Source organism: Oncorhynchus clarkii, chromosome 14, assembly GCF_045791955.1.
Source record: "Oncorhynchus clarkii lewisi isolate Uvic-CL-2024 chromosome 14, UVic_Ocla_1.0, whole genome shotgun sequence".
Taxonomy (NCBI): Eukaryota; Metazoa; Chordata; class Actinopteri; order Salmoniformes; family Salmonidae; genus Oncorhynchus; species Oncorhynchus clarkii.
The window spans coordinates 2396501-2416741 of NC_092160.1; the positions used below are offsets into that span (position 1 = coordinate 2396501).

Below are 20241 nucleotides of genomic sequence, written 5' to 3' on the forward strand. Positions count from 1 at the left end.
TTCCAGCGAATCACGGGCCTGGGCCTGGTTGGGCGTCCGTAGTATATCCCTCACAACCGACTCATTGAAGAAGAAATCCTCGTCCAACTTGAGTTGAGTAATCCCAGTTCTGATGTCCAGAAGCTCTTTTCGGTCATAAGAGACGGTTGCAGCAACATTATGTACAAAACATGTTACGAACAATGTTAAAATAAAATAGCATGGTTGGTTAAGAGCCAATAAGACGGCAGCCCTACCTGCCCTTTCTGAGCAATCTCCTCCAATGTTCTGTTTCTAGCCAACTCCAAAACCGTCTGGCCACTCACAACATAGTCGAGCCCTTACACTCTGGTTTCAAAGTTAGACACATGAATGCTGACTCTCGGCTGCCAGCATCCTCATACTGCTGGACCTCAGTGCAGCATCCGACATGGTCAGCCACGCCATCCTGCTGGACTGCTCCTGAAGAAGCTCCTGGGCTTGTCAGACACTGCCCTTGACTGTTTTAAGTCCACTCTTACTGATCGCTACCAGTTTGTAGCCATCGGTCTTAGTAGGTCAGACACAGTTGTGGTCCGACAGGTGGTTCCTCAAGGCTTGGTTCTCTGGCCACTACTGTTTTGTTTGTATTGTACATACTGCCACTGGGAAACATCTTGAGGAAACACAGACGGAGCTTTCACTTTTATGCAGATGACACTCAGCTGTATGTCTCCACAAACACTGCCAATGCCACTGCGCTCCTGGTCAGCAGCCTGCAGGACATCAAGTGGTGGATGCAGTTGAAGTTAAACTGCAAAAAGACAGAGGTCAACCTGATTGGCAGTCCCACCATCATAAACAACATCAGCAGCTACAGCCTCAATATTGATGGTGTCAAGGTCCTCCCATCCAATGAGGTTAGCAACCTGGGTGTGATATTTGACCAATCAGTTTGAGGCCCACATCAAGAGTGTGACGATATTCTCATTTTTCCATCTACGAAACATTGCCATGTTATGACCTATTCTATCAAAACCTGCAGTTGAGCGACTCATCCATGCCTTTATTTCATCCCGACTGGAGTATTGGAATGCCCTGTTTGTTGGCGTATCTGCCAATCGCCTAAACAGGCCAGAACTGTGCTGCACGTCTACACACTCACACCTCCCCCCATGAGCACATCACTCCAATGCTCTCCACTGGCTCCCTAATGCTCACAATTCAACGACAAAATCCTGGTTCACACCTACCAAGCTATCCACAACTCTGTACCCGACTACCTGTCTGACGTCATTCTATCCTCCTGCCCCACACACACCCTTAGCTCCCCCAGGTCTGTCTCCCTTCAGCAGGGCTTCCAGTTGTGGAACGCACTTCTAGACACTATTAGGGCTGCAGAGTCTCTGTCCTCGTTTAACGTACAGCTCAAGACCGTGCTGTTCAGAAAAGCTTTCGAGGACCTCTGGACCTTCGAGGAATTCTGTTCTCATGTCCTCTGGATCTGATGACACCCTTATAGATTTGTTTATTGTCTGTATTCTTTGTTCTGTGTTTTGGATTGTTTTTATTATTAGGCAGTTGTGCACATGTTTATTTTCAGCATACTATTATTTTGCTACACTTTTGTTATTTCCAGGCATGCTCTACTGAGTGTACAAAACATTAAGAACACCTGCTCTTTCCATGACATAGACTGACCAGGTGAATCCAGGTACAAACTATGATTCCTTTTTGATGTCACTTGTTAAATCCACTTCAATCAGTATAGATGAAGGGGAGGAGATAGGCAAAAGAAGGATTTTAAGCCTTGAGACAATTGAGACATTGATTGTGTAAGTGTGTCATTCAGAGGGTGAATGGGCAAGACAAAAGATTTCAGCGCCTTTGAACGGGGTATGATAGTAGGTGCCAGGCGCACTGGTTTGTGTCAAGAACTGCAATGCTGCTGGGTTTTTCACGCTCAACAGTTTCCTGTGTGAATCAAGAATGGTCCACCACTCAAAGGACATCCAGCCAACTTTACACAACTGTGGGAAGCATTGGAGTCAATATGGGCCAGCATCCCTGTGGAATACTTTCGACACATTGTAGAGTCCGTGCCCCAACAAATTGAGGCTGTTCTGAGGGCAAAACTCAGAATAAGGAAGTTGTTCTTAATGTTTTGTTCACTCGGTGTATAACTGGTGCTAGTAAATTCTGTGAATGTCTTCAGACAGTATTCTGTTTGATAAGTCAAATGTACTCTGACTGCACTTGATTTTGGATAATGTGCTTGATTTGAATGTCTAATAACATTAAATTGAGTTGAGAACATAAAAAAAATTGTTTAGGGTTTCCCGAATGCAATTGAACTAAATAGTATTTCATTGTGGAATGTTAGTTCAGGGATGTGATTTGGTTAGGGTTAAATCGGTATTCGGCCATGATTACGTCAAGTTTAGATAGCTGTCTAGACTAACTACCAATCAAAAATTGACATGGCTGATTTTCAGCTAATTGAGTGAATGACATAACAAGAGAACTGCACAACCGAACTTCAAAATTGCACCTGGTGTATTCTACTATTCTTACTCTCAATACTGAGTTCCTAAAACATATATACAGTTGCAGTCGGAAGTTTACATACACCTTATCCAACTACATTTAAGCTCAGTTTTTCACAATTCCTGGCATTTAATTCTAGTAAAAATTCCCTGTTTTAGAGAGAATGATTTATTTCAGCTTTTATATCTTTAATCATATTCCCAGTGGGTCAGAAGTTTACATACACTCAATTAGTATTTGGTAGCATTGCCTTTAAATTGTTTAACATGGGTTAAACGTTTCAGGTAGCCTTCCACAAGCTTCCCACAATAAGTTGGGTGAATTTTGGCCCATTCCTCCTGACAGAGCTGGTGTAACTGAGTCAGGTTTGTAGGCCTCCTTGCTCGCAGACACTTTTTCAGTTCTGCCCACAAATTTTCTATAGGTTTGAGGTCAGGGCTATGTGATGGCCACTCCAATACCTTGACTTTGTTGTCCTTAAGCCATTTTGCCACAACTTTGGAAGTATGCTTGGGGTCATTGTCCATTTGGAAGACTCATTTGTGACAAATGAATTACTTAAAAATCATACAATGTGATTTTCTGGATTTTTGTTTTAGATTCCGTCTCTCACAGTTGAAGTGTACCTATGATAAAAATTACAGACCTCTACATGCTTTGTACGTAGGGAAACCTGCAAAATCGGCAGTGTATCAAATACTTGTTCTCCCCACTGTATATATACAGTATATATATACACTTATACAATGCATTAGGAATGTATTCAGACCCCTTGACTTTTTCCACATTTATCACTTTTCAGCCTTATTCTAAAATGGATTAAGTAGTTTTTTTCCCTCATCAATCTACACAAAATATCCCATAATGACAAAGCGAAAAGTTTTTTTTACATTCTTGCAAATGTATTAAAAATAAGTATTCAGGCCCTTTATCCAGTACTTTATAGAAGCACCTTTAGCAGCAATTACAGCCTCAAATCTTCTTGGGTATGACGCTACAAGCCTGGCACACCTGTATTTGGGGAGTTTCTCCCATTCTTCTCTGCAGATCAAGTCCGGGCTCTGGCTGAGCCAGTCCCGAAGCCACTCCTGCATTGTCTTGGCTGTGTGCTAAGGGTCGCCCCAGTCTGAGGTCCTGAGCGCTCTGGAGCAGGTTTTCATCAAGGATCTCTCTGTGCTTTGCTCTGTTCATCTTTCCCTCAATCTTGTCTAGTCTCCCAGAAAAACATCCTCACAGCATGATGCTCCACCACCATGCTTCACCGTAGGGATGGTTAAGTGCCTTTTGGCAAACTCCAAGTGGGCCGCCTTGTGCCTTTTACTGAGTGCTGCAGAGATGGTTGCTCTTCTGGAAGGTTCTCCCATCTCCTCAGAGGAACTCTGGAGCACTGTCGGAGTGACCATCGGGTTCTTGGTCACCTTCAGGACCAAGGCCCTTCTCCCCCGATTGCTCAGTTGGGCCAGGTGGCCAGCTCTAGGAAGAGTCTTGGTGCTTCCAAACTTCTTCCATTTAAGAATTAGGGAAGCCAGTGTGTTCTTGGGGACCTACAATGTTGCAGAATTGTTTTGGTACAATTCGCTAGATCTGTGCCTCAACAAAATCTGTACCTCGGAGCTCTATGGACAATGCCTTCGACCCAATGGCTTGGTTTTTGCTCTGACATGCACTGTCAACTGTGTGACCTTATATAGACAGGGGTGTGCCTTTCCAAATCATGTCCAATCAATTGAATTTACGACAGGTGAACTCCATTCAAGTTGAAGAAACATCTCAAGGATGATCAATGGAAACAAGATTCACCAGAGCTCAATTTAGAGCTGTAAAACAAATGGTCTGAATTCTTATAGAAATGAGGTAACTCTTTGCTAAAAAAATTTAAAACCATTTTTTGCTTTGCCATTATGGGGTGTTGTGTGTAGATTGACGAGAATGTATTTTGTTGTTGTAAGAACAAGGATGTAACATATCAAAATGTGGAAAAAGTCAGAGGGTCTGAATACTTTCTGAATGCACTGAATATATATTGTTTGGTTTTGAAAATATGAAATATACTTATTCATGTCACTGAGGGAGAGAGGGGAATGTCTAACATTTACATTCTGTCCAGATATGTTATTTTTAGCCAACAGGGATCCTATGGGAGGAGAAGAGACATAGTGTGGTACGAGTCAATATGACAGCCATGACTTGGGGAGGATTGAGCACTTTGAGGCAGAGGTCAGGTTAGATGAAGTGAGGAAGAACATATATCAATAATCTTCTGGATAGTAACAGAGGTGACCCAACAGGACAATGACCCAACACACCTCCAGGCTGTGTAAGGGCTATTTGACCAAGAAGGAGAGTGATGGTGCTGCATCAGATGACCTGGTCTCCACAATTACCTGTCCTCAACCCAATTGAGATGGTCTGGGATGAGTTGGACCGCAGAGTGAAGGAAAAGCAGCCATATATTTTGATTAACACTTTTTTGGTTACTACATGATTCCATATGAGTTATTTCATATTTTGATGTCTTCACTATTATTCTACGTAGAAAATAATACAAAATAAATCAAAACTCTTGACTGAGTAGGTGTGTCCAAACTTTTAACTGGTACTGTATATGGAGGGATGTGTTACTCAACTTAACAATTAGTAAGTGATTTATTTTCCCTTAACAGGCCCAGTCAGTAGCTGGACTTTGGTTTGGTTGAGTCCTGTCAGATGGAGTAGGCTGCTCCGCTGATGGCCTGCCGGCTGTACTGTGAATGTATTCTTGAGGAACATGGCTGGCTTTTCCGTCTCCAGGGCTAGGGCTGTCTGAAGCACACAGCAGCTCCTCTTGGTCTGAGTGGAGCGTGGAGGAGCCAGATGGTTGTACAGTCTGACCGCTGGTACATTTCTCCTATGCCAGGCTGCTAGTCATGGGAGACGGTGGGCTACGCCATTGGCTTTTCGGAGTGTGCTGGTTGAAGAACTTGTTGTCCACAGAAAATGGGTTGGCAGCTAGGCCGGTCTAATGCCTGGCTGCTTGGGCCAGTGGCACCACCATCACCATTAGCTGCCAGCTAATCTCCCAAGTCACGGCAGTGGTGTGGACTCACTGAGCTTTAGCATGGGGTTAATCTGCATATTACACCCCAATTTAGACTTCACAAATTCCTGGATTCATGGGGATCTCTTTTGTGGTAAATGCCTCTTTGGGAATTGTTACCTATCTTATGGAGGACTCCAAAAGATGATTCACTTTGAGAACCTTAAGAAGCCGTATAGTCATAGAAATGCTTTGGGATAGGAGCGACGGCTTCACATTTCAATGATCTGAAGAGAAAACCGTCTCTCTTGCACTAGTGAGTATTCCTCTTACTGTAGTGAAAGGATGACTGTATTTTGGACTACAGGAGGCACTCAAGCTTAGGTTTACCTGGGGATTTGGCCATGTTTGAAGTTTTAGAGGTTCTTCAATTTAGTTTATGAGAGAAAGGTCTACGGAAAAACTTGATGTTTCTGTGAGCAGACTGCAGACCACAATCCTCTCCATTCCGAGAGATAAGACACTGAGATCAGTACAATTAGAGATCACATAAGACTTTAATACCAGGGGTCAGTGGGATACTACAGCATGTGTCTTCATGGGACTGTTTTAAAAAGTGGGAATGCTTAAATATTTGATAGCCAGATACCTGGAAAGAGGACCTAATGGCCCCCAGTCTATACACCATGTATACTGTTTGGGATAGAAATAGTATCTTGTTGTTGTATTTGCTCTCATGGTTCTGTGAGTAGATGATATGTGTGTGGTGTTTAAAGGGCTCCATTTACATTTTAGAGCTGAGGGTAGGGGGCATGTAGTATCATAGGTCAGGCCTTGTCCTGGCACCTGAACAGTCCCTTTATCTCTAGAGATGCTGTTTGCATTCAGGGAGGCGATCCCTGACACTTGTTATAGTCACTGGATGCGCTGCTCCTATTTGCTTTGATGTAAACTCATATACTGCACAGTAAAAGCGAGGCACCAAATCTGCCGTGGCAGGGGTTCAACTTTATAATTACAATGGAACTACGTTTTTGTCCCTCACAGCAGGTGAAATAAATTGAAAACAAACTCTGGCCCAGAGGTGACTGTGAAACTACAGTGGAACTTTCCAATGACTGATTCAGCTCTTTTTAGAGGAAAGAATGACTGGTTTTGCTAACATTTGACTTTTCAAATTGTCATGTCATAATTTTATATGTTCATACTGCTAGCATCCTTTTTGTTGTGAATCATTCTACACATCGAAACAGTGATGGTAATGTAAGGCTTTACACACATTATATCCAGCCAGGCAGGATCTAACCTATTTCATCGTGGATAAACGTAGGAGTCTTGGGAGACAGAAAATAGTAGAAAAGAAGAGACAGTGAGCGAGACAAAAGGCACATGTCCTGCAGCAGGAATAGTCCACTGGGCTGTGAAATTATGCATGTTGAGATCATAAGCTCCTCTGCATGAGAGAGCAACTTTCCCTCCTAAAATCTTTAGGTATGCATTTAAAGTCGGAGTGAGGCAAGCACATCCTTCAAATGATGCCCCTGCCCATCTCTCTCCCCTCTCTTTAAAAGGCTCAAAGAGAAAAAGCTATATGTAGGCTAACGCTTGTTGTTCCTCACTCTCTCTGGTTTAATGTAACTGCTACAGGCCTCTTCCTCCTCCCAGAGCAAGACAAGGAAATAACGTTTCTTATTCCAGATGCATGCTGTACTGATGGGAGGGGGAAGGGACTCACAGGACTAACTGAAAACAATAGGACTATGGAACAGAGAGGGGAAATGAGTTGGCCTCTATACACTAGTAAGAACCGTAGGTGCAGTAGTAATCATTAACCATCTGTGTATTAGATATTTTATGTAGATTTGATGAGGATATGGATTTAGTTGTTTGGATGCAGGCACTTGAGTGTGGAAAATGTTGTCACAATTGTGTGAACGTGCGGGTGCCTGCATGCGTGTGCTTGCACCATGCATGTGTGTGCCACAGGAGGTTGGTGGCACATTCATTAGGGAGGACTGGCTCGTGGTTATGGCTGGAATGGAATTAGTGGAATGTTATCAAATACATTTGATGCCATTCCATCAACTCCGTTCCAGCCATTATTATGAGCCGTCCTCCCCTCAGCAGCCTCCACTGGTGTGTGCGGTGTGTGTGAATGTGTTCATTTGTGCCTCTGTCAGAGAGAGCATGTGTGTGATCTGGATTTTTTCACTCACATTCAGAAGTTTATTTTAGTTCTTGCTAACTTTTCCGTGCAACAGTAAAGGTTTGTTTTTCACCACCACTCAATGTCTGAGATGGTATGGATTATTTGGAGAGAGAAAAATGCAGTATGTTTGAAGAAAAGTGCAGTCAGTAGTAATCTTTTAACAAAGAATTGCCTTCGGTAGCAAAAAATAAATAAGCATAAAGAAAGACATTTCTGCAGATAGAGAATGTTTTTGGAGAGATATTTGTTCCTATTTGTGACAGCCCACAAATACAGATTTTTTTCCGATTCCCCTATTATTTCTGAAAACGATTTAAATGTGTTTCTTCCTCCTCCCTGTCCAGCTGTGGGCAATGCTGTCATATAGTGTAGTGGGAGAAAACTGTTGAATTACATTTCTTGTCAGAGATCCTTAATTAATTTGGCGGAATAGAAAGAATATTTTACATAGACTAACACCATGCATGGCATACACCATATTTATGTGCCCTGATGGTTACTGATAACACAATGAACAATGAATTCACTATATATTTCAAGACCAATAACATGTTTGTCATTCCTTGTCATCAAAACAGTAGGGTATTACTTCCCTTGGCTTTGATACCCTGAACAACAATGTGACTGTGCACTGTTGGTGTGTGTGTTGTCTAGACGAGAGCTTGGGAACAGATGTAATTCAGTATCACTATTGGCAGCTCAGCTGGCCCTTTTAAGGGAGTGTGGATGAGAGCACTCTGTGGGATGATGTACTGAGAGCTCCTAACCCCAGTCAATGGACAGCCAGTGAGGAACGATGTGGAAATATATAGGGGCCATAAACCCTAGCTTTCTATTCATTTGGATTATGTAGCAACACATCAGGTGGTGGTAATCTCTGTCTTCTACTCCTCTATCTATTCCATCATTTCTCTAGCCATCACTCTAAACAGATCAATGTGCAATGTGCACGACCCAACACCAGTCTTACTTGAGTCTCAGAGAAGGAGGGCTGGAAAGGATAGAAGTGTAGCTAGTTTGAAAACGGGTGTTTATTTTGCTTTATTTGTTTGTTTGTTTTTGAAATACTGATGTTGGTAATACAGCGACTCTTAAACCAGCTTCAGACGTACCCCTTTGCCACCTAAGCTGTGCTTCCTTTATACACAAGTATTACAGCTGTGTGTTTTCAGTCTGTGAACATTGAAAATGGGGTGTATGGCATGGGTCGATAGTTTCTTACTTTTGCTATATTTACTTGGTAGTGTTCTGTCTGAAGGATAAATTAATGAACAGATCGCTCTGTCTTGGAAATGGAAGGAAATGGCAAATCCCCTTGCTTGATATCACCCCATATGTTTTCATGGAGGGAGTGAGCAGAGATGTCGGCCCAGTCATAAGACTAGATATCCAAACTCCATTCTTCTTTGTGTTCCAGCTGCCACCAAAAGTGTGAAAGATGAAGCCCTCAGCCTTCATGTTCCTCCTTATCAGCTCAGCCGCCTGCATCAATCTCAAATACATCTCCAAGAGGAACTCGGGTAAGTCCACAAGTCTCTATTTTAATCATGCCCAATCTATAAGCAACCAAAAGTTTGATTCATTTGACTTTTCTTTCATCACATTCCTCTCATTGAAAGGAAATTAATTTCCTCATATCTATTCACCGACGCACTATTGTGTTTTCACAATAAATGTCCAGGGCTTGATTTGCGAGTGTGAGTGAATCAGTTTAATATTCTGTGCGGTGGTATTTTGTTAGATGTCTGCTCCACCTCTGTGGTACATGTGTTGAATGTTTGGGGCCACCAGATATCCAGTTTGAGCGGTATATTTTATTTCCTTCTTCTAGTGATTGAGTGCTTTTGATGATATCTTTGTGCCATAGTGATGTCTTGTTTGGTCCTTCACTCATTTCTCCACAGAGGGAGTAGAGTTAATGTAAAAACTCAGTCATTTCAGGCTTTCCACAGGCCCAACTAATTTAGTTCCTGCTTTGGAGACTCATCATTGAATGTCTGTTTGCGTGTGGGTGATGTTGTGTGGTGAGCAATTATGTTACCAGTGCCAAACGGGCTTTTATGTGGGCGGCAAAAACATCGAGGCAATCTTGTCTGTCAGTTTCTCACCCAGTGCGAGATGTAATTGTTTGGCATTTTCTCTCCTTGCAGTACCAGATGATCAGAGACGGACACTGCATGTTATTTTGTTTCCCTGCTAATATTTGATGTAACACCTCCCTGTGTGAGAGGAATTGCACAAACATAGTGATAATTGTCTGCAGACAGAGACAGCTTTGATTCAATCAATGGTTTATTTTATCTTGAAGATGCTTGAACTTTTGTGGACATTTGGTCCACAGAAACAATGAAGCTGAAATTGCTTTTTGTACAAATCAGTCAAGCAATTTAAACGGTGTTTGTATAATTAATCGTTTTGTGATATGATCCAAGTCAAGTTGTTTAGTGTTGCCATAGGCTACTGTTGAACACCGTAATATTGTCCCTTTCCATGGCAGAAAAATACAGTACATCCAATGAGAAGCAGACTATGAATAATATAGGACAGCTTGGCTTTATTTTTAGATCGTTTTAGGACCGATATAAGCATGATGTTATGGGGGTTGAAAACTAAATGATGCAGCTACAGTGAAGCTTAACTTACTTCAGATGTAGGCCTGCAGCAAATTTAGGCGAAGGCCTTAAAAAACGTTGACAAGCGTAAATATAGCTAGACTTGCTACATGATCAACAACAAAAACAAAAACACAAACTGTTACTACACACGGGCAAACTTTGTTTGCTTATAAAGTTATTCTGCCTTTGTGCCTTCATGTCATTATCCATGTCATAAAATAGCAATGAAAACAGGACCCCGGAATACTTTGAATAGGGGCGACAGGTAGCCTAGTGGTTAGAGTGTTGGGCCAGTAACTGAAAGGTTGCTAGATCGAATCCCCGAGCTGACAAGGTAAAAATCAGTCATTCTACCCCTGAACAAGGCAGTTAACCCACTGTTCCTAGGCCGTCATTGTAAATAAGAATTTGTTCTTAACTGACCTAGTTAAATAAAAAAAAATTAAGGAACCCCACAGGCAATACAATTTTCCACTCTGGAGAAAAAAAAGTAAGTCGTGGCTTATCAAATATTATCTGATCAACTGCAATCCAGATAAAGCCAGCCTTATAACATGTTGTGCAAGAATAACCTAATTGTTTTGTCTGGTCATTCCTGTTAAGATCTCACCTCCCCCTGTCACCCCAGGCAGCTGTGTCCGGGGAGAATGTGTGCTCCTGATATATCTTGTTCATTCACCTTTAGGCTCTGCATTTCCATTGCGGGAAGGTTAGTGGTAAGCAGGCAACAAACGGCGCAGTATCTTTCTGATCTTGAAACGACAGGACACTTGAGTCCCTTGGTTAATGCTTTAAAGTGTAATAGAACGCTCTGTGCCTGAAGCATCCTGAGTGAATTTCTGAGGAAATATATAAATATATATCATTATTATTATTATTTTATATTTTTAAGGAAACTCCATGGCTGCACTTGAAACCTGGGACACAGAGTTAAGTCATTGCTCCTAGATTCTCTAAGACAATACCACTGGGGCCCGTCATGTGTTTCATCAAAACGTAGTCATTGTACGCCACAGGGATTTTTAAAGGAACATCCCCCCCATTGAACCATTCATTGTCTGTATAATTGAGAGTGAAATATTTGCGTGAGAACCTCTACTTTTGTTTGATACTGCTCTTGCTTACTTCTCTCCTTTTGATTGAGTGCTGTATTGTGCATTCAGCTCTATAATGCTGAACCTGTCTGGGGGAAAATATCCATGGTTACACACAATGTAAATTATTCTCAGGATATACATTTTTCTGTTTTTCATATGACATGACAAGGTTTTAAAAGCTCTACGACCATGTCATTGTTATCTTTCTTAACAAGTGCGAATCTCCATTATTAAGGGTTCTTAGCCCGGCAATAAACTTTCCACATCATAATTCTCCCGTTCATATTTAATGAACAGGAACTCAATTACCAACTTAAAAGATGCAGCTCGTGTCACTTGGTAATAGTTGTTCTATTGTTCTGTGTTTTAGATGTCTGATGCAAATGGGGGGCAAACAAAGGGTGCCACGGCAATAGTGCAAGCGTCAGAGGCTAGTCAAAGTCAAGTAAATACATTTAGCAAAACCACTAGTGATAATACTTAAGGGGAAAGTCTGAAAGGCTAACAGTTGAGGTTTGGTCAAACAATTCCAACACAGCCAAATACCCTGTGATGGTGTCCCGTTTAATCTAACGGAACATTTCCCATTTCAACACAGACATGAAGTGCAGTCATTTATGCCCCATTGTCATAAAAACCCATATGAAAACTCATTCTTAGGCCTTAAGAATAAACGTGCAGTACCATCAATGAACGTCTTGCAGACCCTTCCTCTCAGAGTGCATTTGAGGCAGCAGCCATGTATGTGTGTCTGCTATCTGTATGTCTGAGGAGCTATACAGACAGATCTCCAGGAAGCTGCTCTTACATGGACTTTTACCTTTTCAACAAAGGGAAACGTTGAGAATCCGAGGACATCCCCTTAGTGCTCCTTCTCCTGTAGCCTAGTCTCCTTCAGCAGCCCCGCTGGAGACTTCTCCTCCATTCTGTCAGATGGCAGCCAGGCTCCTCCTTTGAATTATTTTCATTAAACTATACACAGAGAAAGAAAAGATACCATGGGAGAGTAAAGGTTACTGATTTCACAACCAGTACACAATAGCTTAGCATATGAAAGGCCTCAGCTCCACAATGTGTCACTCATTTCTGCCTATGTCTAAGCTCTCCGCTTCAAAATAGGAGGTTCTGCTTCTGAAACCCGTCAAAGTGATATGAAATGAAACCCAAACAATACCGTTCCCCCTGTCTTTTAAAAAGCTGGGAATAGTCTTTAGTAATCCGCATCAGACTGCTACTTGCTGCTTGTGCCAGCCAATATGCAAGTCAGATAAAAGACAGAAATTAAATAAAAAAGATCTTCAAAGGCCCTTTTCAGTGCTGACTTTGTCAGAGTGCCTCTGTGCTTTCGTTCCTGCAGGCTTTTCACTTTCACTTCTCCCTGAAGTCAAGAGAAACACTATCTGCGTACTCTCTGTGTCAATCCCACAACCAGGTAAACCACGGTGGTTGCTGTATGAAAGTATAGGCATTACATGCCTTTTTAATGACACCCAAAGATGAATAGTGTACTTATACCAACAGAAATAACACACACGCGAGTATATGACATGCATGGTCTCTTAAATCTAGAGGGATTATCTTGTCAATTTAAATTCTTGCAGTAGTAATGTTACAGCTGATTTCATGCATATAGTATGTGAGTGAAATACAGACTATACACAAGTTAGACCAGTATGTAATCCTTCCCATTCAGATCATAATCATGATGATATTAAGCAGTTTTATGATATTTAATTGGCATGGCTGTATAGTTAATTGCATTTCAATCTTTTAAATGTACTTAAGTGTTTAACATAAAGTGAATTCTGACACATAGGGAAATGTATTTCCAGTGGAAGATACCTGTGGGAACTCAAGTCGTACATAGAAAGGATTTAATTGATTGTATTATAGATGGAATGTGATTGTACTCTATTGTTGTCCCAGAGAATGACATATTTAATAGGCAGCAAGCTATTCAGTCAGTCAGCAAGAAAGCGCAAACTGCTGAGCAAAGATCTCTCAACTCACCATCGAATCTGAACACCACTCACTGTCTGTCTGCCGCACGGGATTCTCCCAGGAAAACGCCCCAATGCATATAGTCAGAAAACCCTTTCCACGATCCTCAACTTTGATATTGTCCAAGATTGCATAGAAAAAGTATCCGCTCTTTATTTCTACACTGATTTATTGATATAGCTTTAACACCATTTGAGTTCCAGCCCCCACTGACTGGTTAGTGGTTAGCCTACTGTTCAAACAAAGACCTGGCATCGCAATTAGCTACCAGGATCCTTCGGCATTGGCGTTTCGAGACGAACCTGCGTACTTGACAGTGTGATGAGCTTTGCCAATAGACGCGTCCTAATTATGGCCGCTCACTCTATTGACATTCCTATATGGCCAACGTGTAGATTGAGTGACAATGTAAATGTGGTCGTGTGCAAGTGTGTGAACATAAGAGCAATAAAACCCGACAGTAATGTGTTGGGACGGGATGCCCTGGGGATGTTGCTATATGTGGATGTCGATTAATTACTGTCCTAGTATTCTTCTTCAAGAGCCGGCTCTGCTTCACTGCCCTGCGTGTGACATCATTCATATAATCATGTCATTAATAAAGAGGAGAAGCCCCAACTTATTCCCCCCTTATCGGAGACAGTTATCACATTTACAGTTTGCCAGCAATCTTGATGAATCAGCATTTCTTCTCTCTGTCATTTGGTTGCATTTTTTTTATTTCAGTGAATGAGGTCCTTTTCCCCTCCCTCGTCCCATTCCACCTGTCACAACTGCAGCCCATCAAGAGCTACCTTAAATCTGCATATTCCACTGGGACCAAGTGTTTCTCTCTCCGTCAAAGCGAAGCAGTTAAGATTATGAGTCACTCTACTAAGAAAACATATTTTCAGTGCACTGCTATCCCCATGGCAACGTGCCACAAAAGGGGAAATGCCAACACAAGTTTGACTCAAGAAGCCCTGCCCTCCTCCTCTACCACTCTGTCACTTCCTTGGTCAATTATTTCCTTGAACAACGTGCTGTAAATTAATAATTGTTAATTTACTCTGCCACGTTGGCCCGACATGACAGTACAATATATTAGATTGGAATTCATTATAAAAACAACTGTCTATGTGGGTCTGCCTCAGCATGTGATATGTATTGTAGTGGAGACAGGGCTAATACATAACCTGATTACAGCAGCAGTTTGTAAATAAGCTCAGAAACAAATTAACACTGAATGCCTCCCCCGTACAATAGTAAACGCTGCCCATATGATTCATTTTCCAGCTTCTTAGGAATCTGTGATCTTCCTGTAATGCAGTCAGACTCTTGAACATCATAGTGAGTAGTGCCCTGTATCCAAGACCTACAGATAACACTGAACAGTGATATTTTGTGATGCTTCAAACAGCTAAGTGGCGTTATGCAAAACAGGAGGAAATAAATAATTTAGCCCGTTTATTTGATCTACCAAAAATCTCAGGAAAATTAGCATACGTTTCATTCTCCACAATGATACAAGAACACAGTTTTACAATGTCAGAGTTAAACTCTCCTAATTTGCACCCTCTCTATTTCCTAGGATCTAAAAATCCAATACAGAATGCAGCAGTGTGGCTGCGCAGCCCCACTGTCAACCACCATGTAATTAAGTTGTGCACTTTCACTGTCCTTAGCCCTGTAATTTTGCCATGCCTGAGCGCGCATCTGGATTGATTATACAATTCCAGCGGTGCCATCGTCATACAGAGTCCTCTCTTGCCAAACTTTCTAGCCTCCTATTTATGTAAACGATACAAAAATATAAATGCAACAATTTCAATGATTTTACTTAGTTACAGTTCATATAAGAACATTTGTCAATTGAAATAAATTCATTAGGCCCTAATCTATAGATTTCAATGAACATTCAATTCTCTGGCAACAGCTCTTGTGGACTTTCCTGCAGTCAGAACGCCAATTTCACGCTCCCTCAAAACTTGTCATTTTGTTGTGTGACAAAACTGCACATCTTAGCGTGGCCTTGTATTGTCCCCAGCACAAGGTACACCTGTGTAATGATCATGCTGTTTAATCAGATTCTTGATATGCCACACCTGTCAGGTGGATGAATTATCTTGGCTGAGGAGAAATGCTCACTAAAAGGGATGTAAACCAATTTGTGCACAACATTTAAGAGAAATAAGCTTTTTGTGCGTTTGGAACATTTCGGGGATTACGATTATATTTTTGTTCAGTATTGTAATTTTGGCAGTCACAGAAAGCCTTCCCTGTTGACCAGACCATATAGTCAGCATCTAGAACAAACATACACATTATTCCCTATCTAGACATAATGAGGGAGTCAGTGAGCCTTTAAAGGTGGCCTACATCTGAGGTGTGTGTGCGTCAAGCTGTTTATCTCTATTCCAATACTAATTACATTGGGTTTGTTGTTTTTTTCTCTTCAAATGAGTAAAGGATAGACTGGCAAACAGAGCTTGAGAATGTCTTACTGAGACAGAGAGAGAGCTAATGGAAAGAAGAGAAAATGCTCTTGTACTGTATGTTGATTCCATCCCCACGGGGATACATTGGAAAAAGGTTGACACTTGAACTCGCTACAGAGCTGTTGACCTCGGGATGGGGGGATGATAAGTGCTTTGTGGCAGGCCTTTCCAGGGGGAGTTTGAGAGAAGAGTGTAAAGGTGTAACGCCACAAAGCACGTCAGCGGCATGGCTCTTCATGCCAGCACTCATCTGACGAGGACAATTAGTGTAAAGGGCATTTAGTGTAAAGGGGAAACAGTAGCCTATAGCATTGTATTGGCAATGTCATTAATTGGGAATTATCTATTTATCCTTTTAGAGAATGGCTAATTAAGAAGTTTCTCAAATGCAAGGCTAGCAGTAGATTGAGTATGGTCTACTACTGCACTTACTGATCTGTGATTATGGCTTTTTTTCATGGAACAGTTCGTTTGATTTATTGTAAATATATGTTGCAAAATACAAAACACTTTTTTATCAAGTAAGAAAGGCCATACAGAGTAGCTGGAAATAATGTCCTATATATTAACAAGAGTTATTGAAAACTGAAAAATGGTGGTTGCAGAGTAAGGCTTTCTTGAAAAATTGGAGTTGATCTGGGACATTTTGCGGTCTTGATATCACAGTTTTTACTCTACATTTGGAAAAACAAGAAAGGGGGATATAGTAAAGACTGTTTAACGGTCTTGAGAAAGACCTCAGAGCTGAAACGTAAACATGAAAAAGTCTTAACTAATTTCCCTCTTGTTGTTTTTCCTATAGTATACAGACTATAGGGAATATACTTTACTGTTTCGCGCTGATTCTCATTATTTTACTTACTCTATTGTACATTTGGTAAATCTCCTTACTCAAAAAGTAATTGAAGTGTGACTGAGGCTCACTTTCTTTCTTTCATGAAAACATTTCCAGACAATTGAATTACAGATGTCCCCTAAGATTGTTGCTGTTGTGAGAACACAGAAAAAAGATTTTCAAAAATACAAAAGTAAAAACTATTACTGAAATTCTAAATAAAGCTGAGATGTGACATGTTTACTGTCGATTTGTTATAACAATGTAGTCTATGTTGCTTATTTCTGTGGATTCATTTTGGCCATTTATTAATGACAATTTCTTGCTTGTGGTTCTCCTCATGAGCTGTTTTTGTTATGCCTCCCAAAGGAGCAAAAACTCACAAATACCCGTTCTCTTCTCTGTGTCTCAAGGAATTGGATATGACAGGGAGCTATTGAAACAGATCAGTGATGGCAACTCTTGATTTGGAGATTCAGGCCCTGGCAGAAACTGACAGCAGTCTCGGTGTCATGCATCTCTGTCAAATCCAGGCACCTGTGAATCCTGACGGCTGCCTCTCTACTGCAAACAGCCTGAACCCTGAGACGGCCTTCCCAGTTATCTGTTAAGATATTTAACCCCACATGACAGAGCAACTGTTTGCTTCCTGACCGCGGCTGTGTTTGGGTATTCATCTGAAGTGAAGCTCGGAGCATGCTCTGAATGCAGATGACATGGAGGGAAAAGACCTGTTCAATTCATCACTCACTGGTGTACAAACACACCAACGCAGCACAGGAGGTTGGTGGCACCTTAATTGGGGAGGAAGGGCTCATGGTAATGGCTGGAGTGGAATAGGTGGAATGGTATCAAATACATCAAACACACGATTTCCAGACATTTATTATGAGCCGTTCTCCCTTCAGCAGCCTCCACTGCTTAACCGGCAGTGGTGGTCTGGAGCAGCAGATGCCACAAAGACTAAAACATAACCCTGATTCTTCTTTGATTGTAGAATTTGTGTGTGCAAATGGGAATAACATGCTGGAAACCTAGCTTTTAAAATCATTAGTGTTCCTGAAAGTACACTGCCTTCAGAAAGTATTCATACCCCATGACTTATTCCACATTTTGTTATATTACATCCTGAATTCTAAATAGATTTTTTAAAAACATATATTTCACCCATATACAAACAATACCCCATCATGACAAAGTGAAAACATGTTTTTGGAAATGTTTGCAAATATATTGAAAATGAAATACACAATTATCTAATTTACACGTATTTACACCCCTGCGTCAATACATGTTAGAATCACTTTTGGAAGAGATTACAGCTGTTAATCTTTCTGTGTAAGTCTCTAAGAGCTTTGCGTAACTGGATTGTACAATATTTTTTTAGATTACTATTTTTATTCAAGCTCTGTGAAGTTGGTTGTTGATCATTGCTAGACAGCCATGTTTAAGTCTTGGCATAGATTTTAAAACCTATTTAAGTCAAAACTGTAACTCAGAAACATTCAATGTTGTCTTGGTAAGCAACTCCAGTGTATATTTGGCCTGGTCTTTTAGGTTGTTCTGCTGAAAGGTGAATGTGTACCAGTAACATGATGCAGCCACCACCATGCTTGAAAATATGAAGAGTGGTACTCATTAATGTGTTGTGCTGGATTTGCTCCAAACATAACGCTGTGTTTCAGGACATAAAGTTAATTGGTTGCCACATTTTTGCAGTTTTACTTTAGTGCCTTATTGCAAACAGGATGCATGTTTTAGAATATTTGTATTCTGTACACTATGTAATTGAGGTTAGTATTGTGGATTAATTAGAGTGTTGTTGATCCATCCTCAGTTTTCTCCTATCACAACCATTAAACTATGTAACTGTTTTAAAGTCACAATTTTCCTTCCTCTCCGGCATCTGAGTTAGGAAGAACGCTTGTATCTTTGTAGTGACTGGGTGTATTGATACACCATCCAAAGTGTAATTAATAACTTCACCATGCGGCCTCCCGGGTGGCGCAGTGGTTAAGGGCGCTGTACTGCAGCGCCAGCTGTGCCACCAGAGACTCTGGGTTCGCGCCCAGGCTCTTTCGTAACCACCCACGCCCGGGAGGTTCTTGGGGCGACGCACAATTGGCCTAGCGTCGCCCGGGTTAGGGAGGGTTTTGCCGGTAGGGATATCCTTGTCTCATCGCGCACTAGCGACTCCTGTGGCGGGCCAGGCGCAGTGCTCGCTAACCGGGGTAGCCAGGTGCACAGTGTTTCCTCTGACACATTGGTGCGGCTGGCTTCCGGGTTGGATGTGCGCTGTGGATGTGCGCTGCGCTTGTGTATTGGAGGACGCATGACTTTCAACCTTCGTCTCTCCCGAGCCCGTACGGGAGTTGTAGCGATGAGAAAAGATAGTAGCTTCTAACAATTGGATACCACGAAATTAGAGAGAAAAAGAGGTAAAAAAATAAATAATAATAATTATAACTTGGAAAGGCACCCATCTATATAAGGTCACACTGTTGACAGTGCATGTCAGAGGAAAATCAAGCCATGAGGTCGAAGGAATTTTCCGTAGAGCTCCGAGACAGGATTGTGTTGAGGCACAGATCTGGGGAAGGGTACCAAAAACATTTCTGGAACATTGAAGATCCCAAGAACACAGTGGACTCCATCATTCTTAAATGGAAGAAGTTTGGAACCACCAAGACTCCTCCTAGAGCTGGACGCCCTGCCAAACTGAGCAATCCTTGGGCCTTGGTCAGGGAGGTGACTCGATGGTCACTCTGACAGAGCTCCAGAGTTCGTCTGTGGGGGAGAACCTTCCAGAAGAACAACCATCTCTGCAGCACACCATCAATCAGGCCTTTATGGTAAAGTGGCCAGACGGAAGCCAGTCCTCAGTAAAAAGCACATGACAGCCTGCTTGGAGATTGCCAAAAGTCACCTAAAGGACTCTCAGATGATGACAAACTATTAAAACAAATTCAACAGGACAATGACCCAACACACCTCCAGGCTGTGTAAGGGATATTTGACCAAGAAGGATGGAGTGCTGCATCAGATGACCTGGCCTCCACAATCACCCCACCACAATCCAAACTTTTGACTGGTACTGTACAGTCACTACCGCCATGGGACTTTTATTAATTGTTTTATTTTGTGTTGTTGCATCATTCAACCCACATAATGCGTTGTGCATTTAATGTTTAAAAATAATAATGGAAACCGAAATTGAAAACAGTGATTCTTTTTTAATAATCGAACCGAAACTGAACCGACCTCAAAAAGCACTAATCGCTCAGCCCTATAAGCCAGCCATTTCCCCAGTGAAATGTCTGTAGCTCCTGTCAGTGGAGCCAATGAACAGTGATGTCCAGCTGATTGCCCTTGTGCATTATGTACACCATACAAGCAGCCATTAGCAATCACACATCATGCATATGTGCTCACCTTTGCGTCACAGCCGGCGAAGAGACACACAAAAGTGTTTCACATGCTATAGTC

General features: G+C 41.7%; 1 protein-coding gene across 1 annotated transcript in view; it reads left to right on the top strand.

The window, feature by feature from the left end:
• Positions 1-20241, top strand: part of LOC139366122 (X-linked interleukin-1 receptor accessory protein-like 2) — a 315764-nt gene that overhangs the window by 22943 nt on the left and 272580 nt on the right. The window contains exon 2 of the mRNA XM_071103238.1: positions 9148-9250. Coding sequence (XP_070959339.1) covers positions 9169-9250 — 82 coding nt within the window. The 5' untranslated portion in view covers positions 9148-9168. The remainder of the gene's footprint in view (positions 1-9147; positions 9251-20241) is intronic.